This window comes from Pinus tabuliformis, chromosome Q, assembly GCF_031772625.1.
Source record: "Pinus tabuliformis cultivar Carrire ecotype Pingquan chromosome Q, CPIR1, whole genome shotgun sequence".
Lineage (NCBI taxonomy): Eukaryota > Viridiplantae > Streptophyta > Pinopsida > Pinales > Pinaceae > Pinus > Pinus tabuliformis.
Window position 1 is genome coordinate 681,106,189 of NC_142296.1, and position 24,414 is coordinate 681,130,602.

The following is a 24,414-nucleotide window of genomic DNA, read 5'->3' on the forward strand; positions in this document are numbered from 1 at the left end:
TAGGCTGTTTATTAGGCGAAAGATCTGATGGTAGAAGTTATGTTAATTTAGGGTTTTTTTACTTAGAAGGAAACCCTCGGTTTATATGAGGGAATTTCATTACAACTGTAAATGATTATTTTGTGTGACAGAGAGAGAGGAGATTGTGTGAGAGTGAAGAGGAAATTACAACAAATTTCTTGCATGTTGTATCTCTTCATTTTGCTAGATAATATAAAAGGAAGGCATGGTTGTTTCTCCGTGGATGTAACCCAAATTGGGTGAACCACATATATATGTGTCTCTCTCGTTTTATGCTTTTCTATATTTGTGTTTCTGCAATATTTTATGTGTTCCATTGCTCTATTATTTAGTTTCTAACATGTGATAGTCAGATTTCCTTCTTGGGTGCCAAATTATCTACCCTTTGCTGCTCTATTTATTCTTTAGGCAGTTTCTCAAGGTCTTCAAACTTGCCAGAGTAAAACTGAACACCATTTTTGGGAAGATGCATAAAATTAGTTTTAACTCTAGTGTAGTTGCACATCTAATGTGGAAGAAAAATCTTTGCATTAGATGAAATGTTTTTTCCCGTAACATCCTTGACTCCTCTTTTCCTTTATATGTATTTCCATAGTAGATACAAGGAATTTGAGAAAGACATTATGGAGAAATCTGAGTGAAGATTTCAAGGAAAAAAATTGAAGTGGAAATTCCACCAATTGAAATTGCTTAAAACATTTAGAAAATATTCCCATCATGGAAGATTTGAACATCAAAAACAACTGTTCACTTCACCTCTTCACTATCTACTATTGTCCATGAATTTGTTGTATGAAAAATGGCATTGAAATCCCCATCTTTCTTCTTCTTCACTTTTGTATTGTTTCGTTCTTCAATATGATAATGGAAAGGTAAAACTGAAGTGTCTTTTTGTTCTTTTGAGTTCATAAGAGTGTTTGAGAAGTGATGGATTAAAGTTTTGCACGAGGGTACAACTTTTTCTTTTTTCTTTTTTCTTTTTTCTTTTACTGAATATTTTATTTAATTGGCATGTAAAAATTGCCTTTAAGAGTACTTGATTTTAGTGTTCACATCTAAATCGAGGAGTGTACTTTTTTTATGGGGGAGGAGGTCCCTATCATTTGCTTTGCTTTTTCTTATAAAAACATTTTGACATGCAAATGTCACCCATAAGAGTACCCAAATTTTAGGGTTCCTATCCCCATATGAGTATATGTTTTGTTCTTCTAGGTGAGAGGTACCTAGTCATAATTAGATAGGGTGGGTACTAAATGGTGTGTAGTCGCTCCTGAAGTGGGTATAGGATATTCATATGACTACGCAATTGTTTACCCAAGGTAGTGTAGGTGTATCTTGAACTTAGATCATATATTTCAGTCTTGATTATAAAACGTTTTAGGAATTCATCATAACTTTTAACTAAAATTCTAGTATAAAAATTGATATGTTGAAGTATCATGTTAGCATTTTACATTACACAAAATTTAATTGCATAACTATTATTAGCCTCACTTACATTTTTCAAACTACAGAATAAAGGAACAACTTGGATATGTTGTGGATTGAGGTAGTAGGATGACACACCATGTACTAGGATTGAGTTTTTATGTTCAATCTTTGAAGCATAGCCCACCTTATTTATAGGAAATACTAGATGAATTTATTGATAAATTGCAGCAAATTTTGGTAAGAACTTTAAATTCTTATGTTGTAGTTGTTACCTGAATTAAGTTCAATAAGTTGTGAACTTTCTTGTTCTCCTTTTGTATTTGTTGTCTCTAAAATATATGTTGTATGTTCATAACTCTCTTGCTTTCTAATTTTCTGATTTCATTTTTCATCTTGAATTAATTTGTTTAGTACAACTTATGCCTTTCTGGTACAAAAATTGTTGGGTGTTGCTTGATTATCCAAGAAGCTAGTGGCCTAGTCTGCCTAAATGGCCCATTTTTTGGGCTTCAAAAATTTTCTATATGGTGTCTTTTCATGTGAATCATACAAGTGCAAAGTAGAGAGTACTAATCATTCAACCTCCTTAGTAACAGGGTTGAGACCATCTTATATTGCACTCTGAAAATTGAGTAAATGTCGAGCATGCTATTTTAGAGAGCCATTATCATTGTCCCCTTCAAAATTTCAATGGTGTTTGGATATAATTAGAATTGCAAAGTGTGTTGTATTTATTTTATTGGGGTATCCTTGTTCGAGGGTGAGATGTATGATAAATAATTTGAAAACTACAAAGTTGGATTGATAGCAAAATAAATAGAGAAATATCTATCTCTAATTGATGAGACTAATTATCACTGGAGTCAAGTTGTGGAAAAAAGGGTATTGTTTACTAATGACCAATTTTTATGCATACTTACCAATTGTCTAACTTGTGAGGTTATATAGATTAAAATGTAATTCTTAAACTACTTTTTGCCTTAATGGTAGATAATTTGTGTGTTCTTAACAAGAAGATTCTCTTCAAGCGACTAAACATTTATCTTTAAAATATTGCTCTAGATTTTGTACAACTTTCCAAGAGCCTCATAATGCAGTAATGCCATTAACTTACTAACGTAATACATATTACACTGGTGCATATTCTCCTCAATGATAATGGCATAGTCTAATAAGCCATAAGGGATATTACATCGATTCTATTTCTAGATAAAATGCTTGCATTAGTCTACTACATATCACAAGAATGGAAACACATTGCTCATATGGGTATTATTCTAATGAACTTAGAATTAATGGTTGGTAATATGAACCCCTCCTAAATTTTAAAACATCACAACATGCAGTTGCATGGATTGATTTTCTACCAATGATGTGGGTGCCTTGCCGACTATGACAGTTTGGAATTTTGGTGTAGGTTCCATATCGAAAAGTATTTGGTCTTAAGTTCTTAATGAATTTTGTCCACCACATTGGAATTTGAAAATTTGTATTGATTCCAAGGAGACTCATTAGACATCTATATCCAATTCTTAAGATCTAGTTCTAATAACTTATGGAAAGAACACTCTCAATCAACAACCATATGCTCTTAGAGTCTTACGTCTATACTTGACAATCGCCACCATAGGTTGATCAACTTATCTTTAAAGTTGTTGAAGGTGATTTTGATTTAAAACATGCTAATAGAGAAATATTAAGGAGCAGATTAGGAACCATGGGAATTGATTTTATGGTTATGATGTGATGAAAATTGGATGGCTAGGAACGAATTTTATGTTTCAATTGATTTCCAATGCAGGATGATATCTATGTTTACAATATAATCTGCCTCATATATTATGTTCTATTGATTAGGTATTTGTTTGAAATGCTGAAGCTAGACACAGATGACTTAATCAATTTATGGAAATCAAATGTTATTGATTCCTATAATTCATTTCTAAACAAAAATTCCTCCAAGTGTCATATACTAAAAATTCATGTATGGGGTTGCAATGCTCATAACGTTGAGGCAACAAAGTCAACAAAGTTAGTTAATGCTATTGATGATGTCTCAACAATGAAATTTACTAGTGATTTCTATCCATTGTTATACTAAAAGAATGTGCCTATCAAGTGAATATTCAGTGAGCTCCATCTGTTTTTTAATGTATAGCATCCTAAGTGCCACAAAATAGACATATCTTCCTATTTTCATTTTGATGATGTTTCTATTACTTGGAGAACAAAAATAAACTCTACTGCTTCCTAAGCCATAATCCGTTGGTTCCTTCACATGCTTCATGCTCTTATAGATTATACCATTTGATTCAGCATTGCAGTGCGCTATTCATTTGAGGAGTTCAATCATTGTGTTTTATAATACATGTTAAGGCATCCCCCATTTATTGATTCATTGGATAAAAGAACCATTTATTTCTAACCGAGACAATTTAACATTTCTGAATTTTTTTGGGGGGCACATGTGATATAGATCCACTCCAAACAGAAGTCTAGAATTTCCATTACATTTATATTCTTGGTTTTTTAAGTATTTCATAACCAATCCATGCGTATCCTTTCACGATTGTGATGACCAGGATGTATTTTTTATATCTAATTATAGAGATGGATTAAATGCCCATTCAATTTATGGGTAGAATTATTATGCATTATAAAGGTTTTATTTTTATTTTATGTCAAGGTCCACACTCACTTTGCGCACTTACTTCAATAATTATCTTGTATCAATAATGAAATTATTTATTTATTTTTCATTTCATTTTTTTTCCTTCTACCCAACACTTTCACTTGCGTATTTTTTTAAATGGTATATCTATTTTTGACTTGCTCCCATGGAATTCATGATTATGATTATCTTTATTCATTTTGTTTTGGAATTTCAAACAATTCTTATAGTTTTCCAAATCGAAATTAATATAAAAATCAAATTCCTTGTGTTTGCACAAACTTGTTTGTAACCAAAATGGACCAGAACATTACATGAGTCCTCACTATCTCGATGTTCAAATTTAGGAAAAACTTGTATCACCACATTTTAACAATTAGCAAGAAAACTTGCCCAAAACTAAAATGTCAATACTTTGCAAGGGTTGTTGAACTTTGTAACGAATTCAACCTAATCTCCTTGTCCATATAAAAAATCAGAGATAACTTCCAAAGGATTTCCAAATCCACCAAGATGCATGGAACCATGGCCCATACACAAGATCTACACACAAAGGAAAACCAAACATGCAAGGGAGTGACTCCTGATGTATGCATACAAAATGACCAAATAGAGTCCAAGGTAAAAAAATTCATAGTTCTATGGCATAACATACAGAGATTTCAAAAGCCAGTATGTCATGTTGTTTCTTTAGCAACAATAACTATGCTTATAGTCACCAGTGTTGTCACTGTTATGACATTGACTAATGTGGGTAAGAACAAGCTAAGCAAAGGAAATATTCATAAATCCCATTATGCCCCTTCAACCAAGGCTCTTTCCTCCCAACCAACTAGGAAGAACCTCCATTTGTTGGAAGAATGCCAACCTAGTAAAGTTACATCTCATAATGATAGTATAGATGGTTCACTAAAAGAATGTAGTTTCTCTCTTTCCTTGAAAAGAGGAAAAGTTTGTGATGTTTTCCATGGTCTTTGTTGATTACTTGTGACAAACTATAAATCCAATTGCAAATTATGTTTTCATGCTAGCTTATTGAATTCATCTAAATTTTTCTATTTAGATAGGTGATGATTTATTCAAGTTCGCTTATGACTTATAGGGTGAAGAATTCCAAACAAATCTTATTCTTTTCCAAATCAAATTTAACATAAAAATCAAATTCCTTGTGTTTGCACAAACTTGTTTAAAACCACAAAATGGATAAAAAAGGTGAGTATTAATGGGAAACAAAATTTGAACATGGTGATGCATTGTTGGTTTGTGAATCTGATAAGTTATTTATGGTCTAGATAATGTATATTTTATTGATTTAAAAATAGAGGATGCATGGATATAGAATTTACAAAGATTATGCCATTATGTTTCGAGCATTTTTTAAAAATCAATGTTTATTTATGCAATTTCAAGGAATGCCATAACTCACATAATTTTTTGAAGGGTTCCAGCTCAATGGAAAAGAACTTGTCTTATAAGCAGGAGGTTGGTGGTTCGATTCCACTGTTGGTACCATCCTATGACCTCCTTTTTCCTCCTAAAACATATCATTTGCCTACTTCTTTCCATCATATATCTCTTAGATCCCTTGAAAATTGATTAGTTAATAGTCCTATAGTTATTAAAATGCATTGAAATTGATTTAGGAGTTTTATGTTAAAGAATTAGGAATTTTTGGTAAAATGGCTACAGGAAGTTCCAACATCCTGTAATTGGTTCATTGTTTGACATGTGGCATGACAGCTAGGCTAGAGCGAAGGGTAGGGATGAAAAGTAGAATGTCCAAGCATGGATGAATACCTGTCCTACAGCAGAATCGACCCTCCTACATGCGCGGTCAACAATGGTCAAAGTATAGCATGTTGGCGACAAAGGCAGCAACAGCAAAGCATTCTAAATTGATTTAGTTTTGTTCCTTTTTGAAATCAGTTTAGGATAGAAACATTTTAAAAATCTCGACATGGTAAAAGCGGCAACAGCCACATCATGAATGTACATTCGTTTTCGAAATGTAAGGGTTGTAAAAACATATGTAAACACAGTTCTGTGTAGTCAGTTGGTTGGTTATCGTTGTATCGTTTGAAAACAGAGTTTGAACTTAATATCAAGAACACAGTTGCAGTCACGATCTTTTCCTTGTTGCGTTGATTTGTTGAACACAGTCCAGTATACCTCTGAACGCGGACGGGCCCTGCGTTAAGCTGGTATACTGTCATTTCCTTTTCATTCGCAACTTAGGTTATTAAATGATATGCATAGCAGTTAAGATTGGTTTTCGATTTCAATAGAATGCGTATGGTTTATGTTTATGATCGTGCTTGAACAGTTCATCACTGAGATCGTGAATCGCATCCTGTAAGGGATTCGATCCTTTGTTGTCTTTTAAAGCAATGTCATGAACTCTGCTTTCATTTCAAAGTATGTTTATAATTTCCAGATGTCTTTAGCTTGCATGAATATTAGTGAATGCTGAGTATTTGCTAAACAGGGTTTTCGTGTATGGTGTCTCTGTAAGGAGATTGAAATCTGGGTTTGAAGTGATACACAGTGTTTTAATTTGGTAAATGCATTGAGTGGCAGTGTTGTAATTAAGTAGATTAACTGAGTGACCTAAGTGTTTGGGTGATAGGTAACATACCTCAATCTTCCGTAAAGAAGTCCTGTGACCTACCATCATAACCACTTAGCTAATAATCCTTTATGTCTATATACCTTTATGTCTATATACTTTAGACGCATGCCTCTAAGTCTACGCATCCTGGTCGATAATAAATATAGCCTAGTCTAGCACCCTAGATAGGACACTACATCCACTATGCCTTAACATGAATTAAATAATGAAATTGTAGTTTATTTTTAATTAAATAATTTTTATATTGATTTATTTCAATGGTGAGATATTTTCCTGGATTCATTATCTTATATTGTCTCTAAAGAAACAAGTGATATTGTATTGTCTTTAAAGATAATTTTTTATTTTCTCTAAAGAGACAATAGTTAGGATTAAAGACGTATTGTCTATATAAAGATAATATGTCTTTAATCCCAACTATTATCTCTGGAGAGACAAAAATGAAATTATCTCCTAAGAAACAATAATGCTTGTGTTTTATATTGTCTTTACAGAGACATTGTTTTAAGACAATAATTTGAGGCCGAGTAGTCTTTAAGTGCGACATTTTGGAAAGTTTTCTGATTTATTTTCTGATCTAATTTGTCTAGAATTTGGCATCCTGATTCACTGAAATCACAAGTTTGACAGGTGAAATCTTCGCAATCGAAGTACCCAAGGGATTTTTGAGGGTGTTGAATCCATATATGTAGTCAAAAAACCAGTTTAAAAAACAAAAATAAAGATTTGACCAAAAAACATTTCATCGGATTCCAGAAAAAAATTAGTGAGAAATTTCAAAAAGTCACAATTAAAGACTACTCTATTTGAGAAACTTGCATAGAGACAATAGACAATTTTTTTTTGTCTCAAGTTAAGACAATTTACCCAATAATTGTCTCAAATATTGTCTTAAAAGCCCCCTATGTGTAGTAGTGGGTGAGTGAGATATTGAGCTTCATGTGATTTATTCGGGATCCCACACAAATGAAGTGCCATCAACCCTAAGTTAGGTAGTGATTAGCTCCTGAATGAATGTAGTAGGATAGAAGTTGGAGAGGAGGTCATTCCATGAGGATGTCTATTTTGGAATAAAGTTTCCAAAATTTTAATTTAATTATCAATGATTACTAGGTGGATGGTAAGGATTTAACCTCCATGAAATATTCTTCATAGTATAGATGAATCAAAACTTGAAGTTTGTCTCCAAAGTAGTTATGCCTTTTTAATTGAATTTATTAATTAAAAATATGTCAGATGAGCAAATACCATATAGAGGAAGTTATGGTTTTTTGAGCATGTGGTATGAATAAGTCATGATATTGGCCCATGGTATTGTAACACAAACTATTTATAAATTAACAATATCCATGGCAAATTGGGATAAATATCCATGGATAAGAACCTTGTTCCATGTTTTTTTAAATGTATATATGTTTATCTTATATATTAATTCTTTTTATAATTAATAATAATAATTTAAATAATCTAAAATAATGTTGTAATTAACTTAGTTATTATTAATTGTTTATTTTAACAATGTGAGATGTATCACGAAGGAAGTGTTTTGATATGTGTTTTGAGAGATTGATGGTCATCATTTAATTTATATGATTGTGCTAGTAATATTTCACTAATAAATATGTTTCAAATTTTACAAAATACTATATGGTCTCGGTGGTTTGTTGAATAATCTGCAGTCTAGGTGGGTTGTTGAATATACTTTGGCTCGTCAAATAGGTGTGAAATATGAACAGACCCAAGCTTCTATAGTATATTCAACTCCTATACCAGGTCTGAACTTCAGAAATTAAAAGCGGCACCTGTAGATGATTTTGATGGGACAAAATCAAATTTGTTGACGTGGATCGACATTGGGATAATACACGGATCCTGAGCAGTGCAGTTTTTGCGTAGAATTTAAGGAATTTGTAGTATCTGGAACTTTTGGTTAGGTTGTATTCGTAGATCTCTGCAGTGAACCCTAATCTCTATGGCACATAAATTTTGAAGTGTTATATAACCTGCTTTTGCGGTGGTGTATTCGTAGAACTTTGCACAATTTCTTAGTGGTTCGTTGAATAATCTGCGGTCTAGGTGGGTTGTTGAATATACTTTGGCTCGTCAAATAATCATATACATCTATATTGGGTCTGCCACATTTAATACAGCTCTGCAAGAATTCTCAGCACCAGGCGCGGAGGACTTTTATAACGAGCCATTTGTTGTGACTAGAAACTCGTGGGTTTTTACCTTTGGATCTACGGTCAATCCAATCCGGGGCAAGTGCGATCTGCAGTCAGGTTTGTTGATATCAGGTGCACACATTCCTTATCTTTTTCTAATACATATTTGCTCATATATTTTCAAGTATGAATATTTCACCACAGCTACCAAAGATTACCAAAGGCAGACCTAGCACAGTTACTCTACAAGGCCTTTATGAGTATATAGAGTCTTTAGAGAAATGTAGAGAAGAAAGAGAAGTCAAGCTACAAAAAGAGTTAGAAGCCATGCTGGAAAATAAATTTGCATCTCTTGAAGACACGATCCAAAAACAAATAGAAAATAAAATAGAACTATTGGAGAATAAAATGGTGGCAATGGAGACTAGGTTGCAAGTCATAGAAAAACAAAACCAAGATACTAACCAAACATCCCAGCAAGGAGATGCTGATACTTTAGAGAGTCTTAAAATGAAGGACATGATTAAAGAACTATAAGAAAAAGTTGATAGCCACCTCACCCTAAATAATGTGGTAGATAAATTAAATATCTAACCAATTAAAGATGAAATGAAAAAATTAATAGAATTAGAACATGAGCGTAACAAAAGGGCCTTGAACCTTATAATCTTCAGTTTAAAAGAGGAGGTAGATGAGGATACTTTAGCCATAGCCCAGATAGAACTACATAATAGATTACAAATTGAAACAATGTGTCTCACAGAAGCAACGAGGTTGGGGAAATTAACTGAGAATAAAGGAAGACTGATCGGAATAAAGGTGAGCTCTATTGATCATAAGTATGAAATACCTAGTAAAACCTCAAGTCTAAAAGGAACGAGAATATTCATAAATGAAGATCTCATTCCAGAAGATCAAGTAGAATTAAGAAAGGAGGTTCAAAAGGTAAAAGAAGCTAGGAAGGAAGGAAAATGGGCAATAATCAGAAATAGAAAAGCCTTTATTCGAGATAGAAACCAAAAAGATAGTAATAAATAGCAATTCAACATGCTCCAGATTCTTTCTTGGAACTGCCAGGGTTTTCCATGGAACAAAGGCCCCAAGCTAAGTTGGATCTCAAATGATGTTGATATTATTTTTCTTGTTGAAACTTGGGAGCACGAAGAATCTAAGGTCCCTAACATAGATGGCTTTACGCTATGGTCTACCTGGAACAAGTGATCCTCCTGTAGAGGCATTGGGGGAATAGCTTGTTACATTAAGAAGAACATCTCCCCCCATGCTAGGATTTATAAAAACAACCCTTACAACCAATATAGTTGGATAGAGATCACTGACATTAATAATAAAAAGACTTGCATAGCAATAAGTTATTTTCTCCCCATCAATTCTAACTTCTATAAGAAAAAGAATCTAGATAAAAATAGTCCTTACAATGGTTTAGAGAATGATATTTCTAGCCTAAGGAATGAAGGTAATATCCTTTTAATATGTGACTTTAATGCTCAAACTTCAAGCAACCAAGCTATTATTCTAAGCAATCATTCCAACCCTAATCCTCTTTGGTTAGACAAAGACCCTACTCTGGCTAGTAGGTACAAAAGGAGCTCTAAAGACCTCAGGGAGAATTTGTTTAGGTCAAAGCTAGTCAAGCTTTGTAGTGCTCAGGATCTCATAATTTGTAATGGTCTAAAGAAGTGGCCCAACTCTAGCCAGATGACCTACATCCATGGGCTTGGTAGCAGTGTGGTAGACTATGTTATTTCCGATCTCCCTTTATACAACGAAATAATAAATTTTGACATCTTAAACGACCATGAGCCTGACTCTAATCATAGGCCTTTACTTATAACTCTCAATTTTGTCATGCATAGAGATCCCATAGAAAATAATCCTTATAACCAAAAGAACTTAATATTTGATAGAAATAAAAACGATCTCTTTCTAAATGAATCGAAAACTAATTTGCTTCCTTTATCTAGTATAGACAACATAGAAGACCTCTAGCTCCTAAGAAATTTTGGAGGCAGATTCTGAATAGGAAAACTAAAGATAATATTAAAATTTCTTTACACGATTGGAATTCCTATCTTAAAAAGCTTTATGAATCTCCAAATGTCATGAATAACTTTGAAACCCTGCTCACAACGAAAGAAGTTTTCTCATTAGAAGACATTGATTTTGGGGTTAATCGCCTGGCAAATGGGAAAGCTAAGGACATTGAAGGTTACCAGGCAGAAATCTTAAAAATTGGAGGTCCTGTCCTCATCCCCCACATTCACAAGCTTTTCAATCAAGCAGTCAAGCAAGGGTTCCCTAAACCATGGACTGAAAGCCTCATTATCCTTATTTTTAAAAGTGGGGATACAAATAACCCCTCTAATTATCGGAAAATTATGATCAACCATCTCTTAGCCAAGTTATATGGTATTATTTTGGAAAAGAAGTTGAGCATATGGCTTGAAATTGAAGGTAAGAGGGATAAAGGCCAAGCGGGTTTTAGAAGGCATCACTCAACAATAGACCACCTTGTTATGCTTAGGATCATTGTGGAGGAATGTCGTAATGATAAATCCAATCTATTTTGTTGCTTTGTGAACTTTAGAAAGGCTTTCGATACAGTTCCTAGAAACAACCTTTGGAATAGATTAGAAGAGCTAAAGGTTCCTTTCGAGTTGAGAGCTGCCGCTATAAGGTTATACGAGAATGTAATTGCCAAGCTAAAAAACAATGAGAGGTGGTCGAAAGATATTAAATGTAATATCGAAGTTAAACGAGGTTTTGCCCTCTCCCCTACCCTATTTGGCATTTACATCGACAAGCTTGAAGGGTATTTAGAGGAAGCAGGATGCGCTGGCACGATCTTAGCTAGGATAGTCATCATCCTTCTTCACTATGCTGACGATATTGTTCTTCTCGCAAGGTGCCCATCTGATCTTGATAAGCAACTTAGGCTTCTTAAGGATTTTTGCTCTACCATGGGTGTGACTGTTAACATTGACAAAACAAAAGTTATGACTATCAAATCCAAGAAGGACACTTACGCTAATTTTATGTATGACAATAATAACTTGAAGGAAGTGTATTCTTACAAGTACCTAGGAATTGATATTCATCACAAGCTCAACTGGAACTATAGCACTGAGAAAAGGATTAATGGGGGGTGGAAAGCTTATTTTGGTCTTGAAAATAATTGTAAAATAGCAAACCTTGTAATGTGGGATAAAAAGAAGTTCCTCTTTGAAACTTTAGTCACTCTTTTTATCTTATATGGATGTGAGGTCCGGGGTTGCAGCATCTCTAGAGAATCTTGGAGAAAGATTGAGCAAATCTAGAAGTGTTTTATAACGTATAACCTGAAAATTAAAAGCAACACACCCTATCCTATTCTCCTTATAGAAGTAGGTCTTTCCCCTATTGAGAGCCTAGCTATGACTAGGCTTCTAGTGTACAAGCACAAACTCAATAACATAGGAGACCATAGACTTCCTAAGCTAGCTTTAAATTCCAGCCAAAACCACCTAAGGCTCAAGCAGGGGTGGTATAAAGACACGAGAGCCTGGTTAAACCATTGGGAGATCAACTAGAATGATGTATTGCAAAACATTAATAACATTAAAAATATTGTTACTCCTAAGTTCAAAGAAGAAATGTGGTGTGAGAAAGATTTAGCAGCTAAAAGAAAATTAAGTTATTATAAGAAAGTCATCAACCCCACCCTAGAAGATCAAAAATATCTCTCTGTTTTAACTAGCTCAAAGAAGAAAATTAATATAGCGAAGATTAGAATGAACTCTCATGAGCTCCATATTGAAACAGGTCGTTGGGCAGTTCCTAAAACACTATGGATGAAAAGGATCTGCCACCTCTGTGAGAATAGGAACATTGAGGATGAAAACCACTTCCTCTTAGAGTGCCCCGCGTAAAACCACATTAGATCTCAGTTTCATAATCTCTGTTGCAATACTAACCTTCCTAGCCTTTTACAATGTCAAAATTATAATGAGCTCAGGAGGCTTCTCTCCAAGCTTTTTGAGCATAGGAATAAAATCTTAAATCAAACTAAATAATTTGTTTCTTTAGGTCTGATAAACCAAAGTTTGGTCTCAGTGAACGTTAACCACCATCATCATCATCATCATAAATAATTATAGAAAATAAAATTACAATTAAATTAAAAATACTCTTTATTTTAATTTATTATTTATTTATAAATTTAAATTATATAATTTATGAAATTTAAATTTTTTGAAGTATTGAATTTATTTTATGCATTTTAAAAATATTAAACTTAGAAGAATCACAATTTAATTTAATGAAAAAAGAAACATCGGTTAGTTAGACCCAAAAAACGTATCTTCATCAAACCACCCCGAAGATTGAAATGTAATTTGAGAAGTTTAACAATGAAATCTATTCGTGTCAGGTTTCGAGTTTAGAGAATCAACTTTCATGCATTTGAATGGCACTCGGTAGTGATTTAATAATATAATAAAGTTACATAACATTATATGAGAAAACGAGTTTAAATATTAAGATACATAATATTATTTTCCTGAGATAAAAAGATGCTCCACTTCATGGTTATTTATTTATTTATTTGGTCAGGGAATCACCCTTCCCGTCAACGCGGATAATAAATCTCGGCCAATTGAGGGAAACATATTCAATGGAACTGGGGTAGTGATGACAACATTTATATACTATCTAGATTAGATCAGAGAACACAAATGAGATTATTTTAAATTTATTTTAAATATTAAAATTTTAAAAGTCGGAATTGGTGAGAATGCATTCAATAACTATGAACGTTATCATCAACTGATTTTTAATTTCAGCTATAGGTGAAGAACACATCTCAAGCATTTTCCCTCTGACAAAAAATAAAACGCTTTATTGATCTCCTAAAAAGGTAGTTCATGTGTAATATATTCTTCAACTCTGATTTCCTGCCATCAATAAATATATATATATAAAAGAGAAAGAGGAAATAGAGATGTGAAAAGTCATTTTTATTTTAAAAGTAGATTTTTAAAATATTTTAAAATTTGAGGAACATGAATGAGGTGAAACACTTTTGTTTTTTTTAAATTCAAAACACCAAACATGAATTGCAAAAAAACTAATTCTCACTAAAATTCCAGAGATCAGAGTGGGTGAGAGTGCATTAAACAACCATGAACGATATCATCAACTGATTTTTAATGTCACCTACAGGCGGAGAACACATCTTAAGCACTTCCCCTCCAACAACAAATCAAACGCTTTGTTGATCTCCGAAAAGGGTAGTTCATGTGTAATATATTCTTCAACTCTGAGTTCCTGCCATCAATATATATATAAAAGGAAATAGAGATGTGAAAAGTCATTTTTATTTTAAGGGTAGATTTTTAAAATATTTTAAAATTTGAGGAACATGAACGAGGTGAAACACTCTTGTCCATTGAAATTCAAAACACCAGACATGAATTGCAAAAAAAACTAATAACATGATTAGGAGATGATAAAAAAAATTAATAAAAATACAAGTAATGGATATAGTTTGTACCTTAGACATATACTTGTCTACTAGAGCAGGCAACTGGGTTTTCCCCTTGACACCGCCAAATATCGTGGTCACTAATCTCCTGCCTGTAAATAATTCGATTGGATGAAAGCTTATCTTACGTGGACTTGCATCCATCCCCACTAACACTGTCAAACCCAATGGCTGCAATGCCATCATATTAATATTAATATGGTATTAAATGCACTGAAATTTGAGCGATGGAAATTGGATTGCATTACCTCGCTAGTAGCCCAGAAGGCCTGATATAGCACCTCTGTGTTTCCAATGCATTCGAAGCTGTAATCCACACCTCCATCTGTCATCTCTGCTATTATCTATCATACATCAAGTTTTATATTTAGCATTAAGGAGAACATAATTAAATTTTCTTTGGAAAAATAATATTCCTTAAAGTACCTCTTGAATGGGCTTTTTATGGTCCTTTGGATTTATGCAGTCTGTCACTCCCAAGGCTTTCGCTGCAACGTAAATCAAGTAAATGCGAATTTCTGGCTTAATTCCACGTTCTTATTTGTATAATAATAAACTAATAATAATAATAAGAGTTGCTTATATAATAATTGATGTCATAATATTAAAAGTTTGACAATTCCCATTCACAGAATTTCTACAATTACCTTTGGTGAATTTGCTTGGATTTATATCTATACCAATTATCTTGGAGGCTTTTCTCATCCGCGCACCCTCTGCAACCTGCACACAGTGTTCAAAATGTCACTGATACTGTGTTTAGACTTTTTCCATCTTCATTCGTATTGAGGTATTATTTAAACTTACGATGGGCAGGGAGGGATTAAATTATTCTAGACGTAAATTTCAACTGATGCCCTCCTTTATATTTAACAAATCTAGAATAAAAATGATTCTAGAATTCATCTCTGAAATCAATAATTAATGCATAAAACTACACTAATTTTAGGGCAAAGAATACTGACAGCAAGGCCAACAGTTCCGAGGCCAAAAATGGCGACAGTTGATCCAGGTTCAACGTCCGCTGTGTTTAAAACAGCTCCAACACCTGATTTATATCCACCACAAATATCTCTCATTCATTCTACCTTAGTTTCACCACTCTATTGAAAGAAAACTATATTACTGTCAAAGTGCATAACAAGCATCGAGAGTAAATATACCTGTGGTTACGCCGCAGCCGAGCAGGCATGCTTTATTCAAAGGTGCCTCTGGATTTATTTTGGCAACGCATGCATAATCGACAACTGTGTACTCACTAAATGTGGAAGTCGACATGAAATGGAAAACAGGCTTTCCCATAATCGAGAAACGCGATTTTCCATCGTTTCTCATCACCTTTCTTCCGAACTCAATACGGAATTTCTTACACAGATTGGTCTTCTTGGATTTACAGCACACACAATCTCCACACTCCCCTGTGAACAACGGGATTACATGATCTCCCTCTTTAATATCTGTAACGCCTTCTCCTACGCTCTCCACTATCCTGTAATCACCAAAATTATCTGTATCGTTTAGTTGAGATTGTGGATTTCAGAAATAATCAAATGATTAGGAGCACGCTCATTTAATTAATTTTTTTCCTTTATTGGATTTCTAAATATTCTCAAAATTTATAATAAAATTAAAAGGTAAAAAAAATATACGATTATAAAGAAAAACATGATAATGAAGTGTTTAACTATATTTATGGCAGACTTCAAGAATATCTCAATAATATGACGATTAGAAAAAGGATCAAACAAACATTCTTAGAATTTGATAGTCTTTAGAAAAGTCAATAATTGAGTTGTTTTTAGTGAGATTTTGAAAGTTTTTTCATGGGTTTTCTGGTCTAATTTTTCTAAAATCCAACAAAAATTTATTGAAATCACTAGTTTGATAAGTAACCCCTCCATAATCTAAATGTGTTAGGTTTTTTTTAAAACTAATATAAATAACACAAAGCAAGATTTCACCTCAAAATTTTCAACCAAATTCAAGTAACCAAAAATCCAAAAAACCCAGACAAAAACAACTCCATCAATAATTATTTAACCCTGTCCTCACTGTTAAATTTCAAGATATTACTAAAATCTACAATCCCCATAAAAATACCCATAATGAGAACTTACCCTGCACCCTCGTGTCCAAATATGCGGGGAAACGCTTCCATATTTCCGTCCTGTAAACATAAGCGTATTATGTGAAAAATCATGAATTTGATTTTTTAAAACAATACATATTTTAAATCCTGTAAATTAAAGTTTCCATCATTGAACCTTATTCTCAAAAATTTATACCCAAAATAGAGTTTATTGCCTTTTAATACTATATCATTATTTTACAGCTAAGGTTTGAAAAGTATGATTTCCCGACTCTTTGCTATACATGCAGATAAATGACTCTGTTTGCTAAAACAAAACATATAAATAAAAAATAAAATGTCTTTTTGGACAAAATCACCAAATTTACACTCATAAAAAAGGAAAAAAATTGATTGTTGAGGACCATCAAAAAATTAATTTACCATATGAATACAGTAAATGAATATAACAAGCTAGAAAACGAAGTTATATATTACCGTGCCCATCCAGACTGTAATATCAGTATGGCAGAGCGAGGTGTGGGTGATTTTGATACGGACTTCCATATACTGGGGGGGATCCACCTGCACTTCCTCTATAACAAGGGGCTGCTTCGGCCCCCATGCTACTGCAGCTGCTTATCAGGCAAAACATGATGACACTGTGAATCTCAACGACGTTAGAGTTGATTTGAAACTTATAGGAAGAGAATAGAAACAAGTATAAAATGGAGATGGGTTAAACATGGGACCAAAACTATACCTCGGCAACTGATGACTTTACCAGCCGTTTTGACGGGCAGGACACACCCTTCGTCAATGCAGCCGGTGCCCACCTTTTGAATCCCGTCGCTGAGAAGACGAACACTTTCTTCACACTTACTTTCCATGGCAACTGAGAGGATCAATACACATCACAGTACTGAATAATTAAGTGGCTATACTACTCTCACCCAACAGGGAGTTCAACATCATTTATAGGAGGACCTCGTATAACAGTACGGGAAGGTTCTTCAGCCATGTGAGGTAAGAGGAAAGCTCGCCGCAGAAGCCGATGGATTTTGAATATTTAAAACCACATTGCAATACAAATTGCTTGCCGGATCAGTTGACTTACGAGGAGGGGGACGGGCTACCACCTGTTCAATGGACTGAAGATGTGGTAGCATGTTCGAGATAATGTTCTAATGTTAATGTACTAAGGCAAGAGGATGGTCATTAAGGTTTGTCATTCTAAGTGAACTTGCTTAATGGGTTCGGGTTGATTAGCCTTTGGTTTGAGTGATTGTTGGAGCCTCAAGCATGAGGAGGTAATGCGCGTTAAGCTTTTAACCATGGGAATTGGCATGCATCTTTTAACAGATTTGGTTCACTTTCAATATATTTGGTTTTAGTGGACACCCACATAGGATTGGATTAACTTGGACAATGCTGGGGTTAAGATGGAATTTTGAAGGTGGGAATTAGGTCACAGATTTTATAGGTAGTATTCTATTAGCAAGGCCAAAATTCTATCTTACCAGTGATGATGTGTTAATATGTGTGTGGGAATGTCATTGTGGAACTAGTAATGAATTCTCACTCTTTGTAACTTGTTATTCATTGTGGTTCAAACATCTGTGGAGGTCGGGGCCAGCTCAACAATGCGTTCTTATGACTTCCTTGTGTTCTTCTTCCATTCTCGAGGCTTCCCCTCTATTCCCACTTCCCTTTGCCATTACCCATTTTGGTTGTCTGTTGTGGCCTCAAGTTGTAGCAACTTGCACTCCCCTTGTTCATGTTTAGCCTCCTCTCTCCATGGTTGTCGAGATTTTTCTAATTCAAGTTGTGGTTTTGATGTTTGCTAGCTGTAAATTTCCTCGCGGTTATCCTTTGGCGGCCATCTTCTTAGTTGGGCCACATTCTTAGCCCCCTTCTCTTGTATGGCAATTCTTTTCTCTCCTACTCGAAGGTGGCAACGTTGATGGTTTTACCTGGCTTGCCTGACATGGCTCCTCCCTTGTCCTCTCATCTTTTGTTACCCTCTGTGGCTATTTCCTGTGTTTTTTGTCCCTCTATATTATTCCCCATGCCTCATCAAAGGGCACAAGTTCGGAGGGGTGTCATGTACTACCAAGAGCAAGCCCATAGGGGCAACACCGGCACGCACCACCAACTAGAGGACTTTGCATTGTGCTATCATGAATTCATTCTAGGTCATCTTTAGGATGAACTGATACATGCAAAAGGAGAAGCTGCTATGACCACTGACTGGGTTACACGAGAGGTTGCTTCAACCAATACATGCAAACAATGGATCTTTATTGGGAGATGGAATTTCAGAGAGATGAGCACCGAATTGATATTCTCCACTCCCTGAAGCACATACACCAACATTTGAGCAACTTAGACTAGAGAATAGAAAGAATTGAACAACATTTGGGTATTCCCCTCTCGATTGAGAAAACATCGGAGAGCTCTAAGGAACCCATCCAAATTGCAGAGTCTCATTCAGATCACTCTAGCTATTAAACATGTCTATATATTTTATTTGCTATGTTGTAGACTATGTACTTCAATAATATTTTGGACAATGTATATGTTTTGTTATGTTTACTTTTGAATCACCTAGTAATTAAATGACGTTCCCCTCCTTAAGAAGAGTAATTTTCAGATCTAACCCTCCCCTGCTTAAGAAAAACAATTTTTAGATCTAATCATATCTTCATAATAAGAAACTAACTTCAATATTTTTAGTTTCTCTTAGATACTTCTGCTTGTAAAAAAAAAAACCCATAAAAACACATTGTGTTTTATCTAATTTACTAATAGAGAAATGGAAAGACCAAATCATTGCACGTAGTTAATTATTTATTTCGTTGATGAAAATTGCTCTCCCCTCTATCTTCAACTCAATAAAAATAAAAAGGGTAAATCATATAAAATGTGAAGTTTGAGCGTGATCCTTGGATGACTAGCATGTGGGAAAGGTGCAGAAACATAATGTTTTTTTTAATGGATTGGATGTCGAAGGATAGCATTTTTATTTATTAGATGGGTGGAATTATTGATATTAATATTTTAATAATACATTTTATTGTATACTGAAATTTCTATGAATATAAAAGAATAATATTAATTTTATCACAAATTTTAAAATTTTTAAATAATAAGATAATAATATTTAAGATTGAAAAATTATATAAATTTTTTTTAAATTTTTTTATAAAATGATTTGGATATATGGAAAGATAAATATTTATTCTATAATAAATTCTCAACTTTATAATAAATTAATTTTTTATAATATAAAACACAAGAAAACCCAAAATGTTTAATACAAAACTTATACATCCAAATCTCCACATCAATGGAAAGCAAAGATTCCTTTAAAAATTACAATATTCACGCTTTTCGATATGGAGTCCCACATTGGTACGCACCTCTTGATACTATAAAGCAAGTAAAAATGGATACTTGTAAAATTGGATGCTTTATGTCGTAATATTTTATAAGCCGGCAAGGTGGACGTTTAAAAAATTCTAAAAGAGAGAAATTTGATATATTTTCATAGTATATAGTTTAAAATTTAATTATATATTTAATTTTTAATTTTATAATAAAATAATTTAGCATGATATTTTGATATCAGAATTAGTGGAAAAAATTGAAGTGAAATTTTGAATTGTATTATTTAAACTGGTTTTCTATTGTATATATGGATTCAGCCTCCTGGAATTTTTTTAGGACTCTTTTATTGTGTAAGAATTACCCATCAAACTTGTGATTTCAATAAACCCGACTGATTTTACACAAATTAAACAAAAAAACTTTAAAAAGTAACATTAAAAATAACTCGTAAATTATTATTAAATAATAATAAATATTTATTTATTTGTAATAATAAAATATTAATTATATTAAAAATTATAAATTTTATAGAAAAATAAATATATTTATTTTTAATTATTTTTAATTTATAAATTCATAGTTTATAAATACACGTTTCAGAAAATGAAGATGGAATAAATAAAAGATGGAATACATTTATTTATTTATTTATTTAATTTTTTTTTTCAAAAGGTGGAAAAACCTATCAAACTCAGTTTGTCAAACCAACAGTGAGGACAGCCATCTCTGGCTGCTATCCACGAATGTTAGTTTAACACATCACTGTTATCAAGGAAAACCACGCCACCTGAAATAACCCGCTGGTGGTCCATAAGGGAGCAGGCTATCACTCCTGCCAGATGCCTCTGGGTCTTGGGCCGTTAACCTGTTTCCTTACGTCTGAGGAAGACGAGCTCTTAGCCAAGCGGAAGCAGTTTTAGGACATACTCCAGGCCCAAGATGGAATATATTTATTACCTATACACTCTTAAAAAAAAATATTTCTCAGAGGTTTTTATGAAAATGAAAAATTGTTCAAACTAACAACGCGTGACGCAAAATACACCCTCACAACTAATATAATTATATCTATATTAATCATGTAATATATTTTATAGAATTAAAAAAATGATTTTATTTATCTAATCAATGCTAAAAATAAGCGATTGTTGGATCTAAAATGCTCAATTTCTATAAACTTAATTAAAAAACATTAAGTTTAGTTATTTAATTTGGTTTATATTTTTTGCTTTAATGAAAATGAGAGATTGTTGGATCTAAATTGTTCAATCTGCATGAACTTACTTAAAAGACACATTATATTTAGCTATTAAATTTTGTTTTTTTAATTTGTTTTGAATTAAGTTTTAACTTTTTAAACCTCATATATTTACATTTTGTTTTTAAAAGTTAATTTATTTTTTAAAATTTTATTAAAATTATAAAAATTAAAGAAATTAAAATTAAAAAAATATATAACCATATATTTTATAATATCAATATTTTAATACTTCAAAATAATTAAGTTCTTATAGTTTTCTGTTTGACATAGTGTGATATATGGTAAACAATTTATTTAAATTAATTATTAATATAAGTGTAACTATTTGAGAATAGAGTTTCCAAATTCAAAATTTTAACTAATTTATCAATAATTAATATATAAAGGGTGGAAATTTAGCTTCCAAATTTTAAGTAACATGAGAATATAAAATTGGTAAGATAACTATAATTATTTTTTTTAATTAAAAAATGATATCTATGAATGCTATATTTTGATTCCATTTATATTTATATTTTTTATGGTAGATATTTGCATTTTGTAAATAAATTTATTATATCACATATGTATTTATTTATTTATTTTACATGTGTTTATTAATATTTTGTTTTCCTATGTAGAGACATTTAATTTTGATTTATTATGGTTGATTTTTTTTTAAATGGATGGTTCACATAAATGAAATTTGTTGATTAATTTTATCATTTTATTAGACTAGGTGTTAGAAATTCTTTTTTGTAACATCTCCCTACACATCAAGAGAAGAAGAACACTTGGTCTTATTTTAACGATAATCGTTTTATTTATTAATATTTAGGATCCTTGTGCTATTAGGATTATGATTTTATTGGTTGATGTAGTTGGGCACCATGCTAATTATACGAACTCTAATACAGACTATTCACTATAATCTATAATTATATGGTTGATATGAACGATGTTGTATTCGCATATGACTTGCGTACTTAAGGTATTAATCCATAATATATTGGAATGATACCCAGGTAATTCTTGGCAAGCAATATATCCAAGACTATACATTATTTAAGACACTCTAAGAGTCAGCCTGACAATACCGTGACATAGATACATTCATCCACATCTATACACCATAAGATACGAGCATCCCCATCCAAGGCACCATCCCTATACTTGCCTGCATATCGTACCACGATATTTACTCATTGAATGCAATAAGATGGCGAATATGAAAGTAGAGATACGTCACACATCTCAATTAACCCCTCTGTTGTTATCTCACAAATCAGACCCATTCTCCCACCATCACGCATTGCATTTTCTCTCTGGCTCAAACCTGCAACAATGTCGACAACCTGTAACAGGGTTCATTTCCTCTCTGCAACAGACGTCAACCTACAACAGGGTTCACCTATAAGTTTTCTTTGCTCTTCTTCTTCATATTTTTTTTATAGGCCATTCACTCCCAAACCCAAACCCAACTTGAATTTCGCTTGGCTATTCAGGCACACTTACACAATTTCTGGTTAGTTTTGGTTGCTTTCTCCTTGGTTGGTCTTGATCGGTTACCCTTGGCTTGTTGGCTCTCTGTTTTCATATCATATGTTGGGGCTTGCATCAAACTTCTTGGCTTCCAAGATTGATATTCCCTCTTGCTTCCTTTTTCAGCCTCGTTGATCTCTTGTCTGGCCTCTCAGGCTTCAATGACTTTGATGACGGCTTCGATTGCTTATCCGGCTACCTCGCTGGCTTGTTTGACTTCTTCTTCACTGATGGCTTAGTGAGCTCTTATTGTTCTCGCATAACTAACTTCTTCTTATCATTCTCCTCTAGTGGCGTCTTTCCTAGTGGGTTCATCTTCTTTGCTCCTGGATTTTCTTGCTGCATGGATGGCTGCTATGACTTGTTGTCTGGGTTGTCCATCTTCTTGTCACTGGTTGATTCCATTGTTGTCAACTTTCTTCATGTTGTTCTTCTTTATTCTTGTATTTGTATTTAGATTGTTTTTATTTTCTTGATGATTCCGACCCGAATGAGGGGTAGATATGGTGCTCAGATGTTCGATTCCCAAGTTTCAAATCTCCAGATAGTTATGGGAATTTTGGATGTTCTTATGCTACTATTATCACAAGCGAGCCCTCTGCAGAAAGCTTTATCTTATGAAACTATTAAGCCCCACCTCCTTAACATAGGCCACCTTTTCACTCTCAAATTTACCTGTTAAAGGTCCATAATGGGGGAATGAGCCAGCTACTTGATACACCACCTTTTAAGTAGTGAATTTTGGTACCTCGATACGTTCAATATGTCTTGCCCTTATTTATGATTGGTGGAATTTTGGAAGCACTAATGACACGTGGGAAGGAAGTGCATTGTTAGAGCAGATATCCCCTCATATTCTCTTGGTTGTCGCTAAGAACCATCAAATGTGGATAAGTTCCTGAATACCCGACCGAGAGAATTTTAAGGTAAATTTGCAATCCAATGCAATTTTCAGGTACTGGTCAGTTTAAGCAAACATTTATAGGAAATTATTATAGTAATAATTTTTTAAATACCTAACTAATAAGTAATTGATCATTTTCTAGAGATATATTAAATACATTACTTATAATAGCAAGCCATAGAATTAAGACATTATGCCAAAATTTTGAATAAAAATACCCATTATTGTATATGGCTATCAAAATTATTTCAAAACAAAATTCACATACATAGAACATTCAAAATTAGAGATGCTTGATGTTTGGATTGTGCGTACATGCAATTATGGCATATTTAGTACTTAGGTAGGGTCTCTTGTTTCCTCCTCTCTTGCCTTTGGCATTTACTTGTTGGTTTGACTTTGCTAGACCCTTTGAGACACTAAATTGGGATGATTTTTCCATTGGTTAGGATTTTTCTTAGAGATTTTTGCTCCTTATCTAACCTACATTTAATTGGAGCAATTCAATTTAGGCCTTCAATGACCCAAATCCATTTGGGTATTATAAACATAGGGTCCAATGTGTCAATCCTTCCTTGCCCCTTTCCTTAATTCTTGGTGCCAAGTAAACAACAACTTCCTTAGGCAATAATAAGTCATGACCCATCAAATAGAATGTGTATTTAAAAGGAATTATTTGTGGTATAGGGATCAAACCTATGGTTCATAGTTCATGGTACACTTCCAATGGATGACATACTTTTCCTAGTGGCTAAAATGGAATTTATTAACTCCTTGAAGTCATCTCCTAACCTATTTATATCCCTCTCCTCCT

At 33.2% G+C, this 24,414-nt stretch overlaps 1 protein-coding gene across 1 annotated transcript in view; it reads right to left on the reverse strand.

The window, feature by feature from the left end:
* Positions 1-17,414, reverse strand: part of LOC149221378 (alcohol dehydrogenase class-3-like) — a 47,389-nt gene extending 29,975 nt beyond the window's left edge. Inside the window, exons 1-11 of the mRNA XM_089387368.1 lie at positions 17,288-17,414; positions 17,023-17,159; positions 16,574-16,623; positions 15,620-15,945; positions 15,422-15,504; positions 15,104-15,179; positions 14,883-14,944; positions 14,705-14,800; positions 14,466-14,627; positions 14,133-14,239; positions 11,821-11,890 (exon numbers count right to left, since the gene is read on the reverse strand). Of these exons, the coding sequence (XP_089243494.1) occupies positions 11,821-11,890; positions 14,133-14,239; positions 14,466-14,627; positions 14,705-14,800; positions 14,883-14,944; positions 15,104-15,179; positions 15,422-15,504; positions 15,620-15,945; positions 16,574-16,623; positions 17,023-17,159; positions 17,288-17,414 (1,296 nt within the window). The remainder of the gene's footprint in view (positions 1-11,820; positions 11,891-14,132; positions 14,240-14,465; positions 14,628-14,704; positions 14,801-14,882; positions 14,945-15,103; positions 15,180-15,421; positions 15,505-15,619; positions 15,946-16,573; positions 16,624-17,022; positions 17,160-17,287) is intronic.
* Between the last annotated feature and the right edge of the window lie 7,000 nt (positions 17,415-24,414).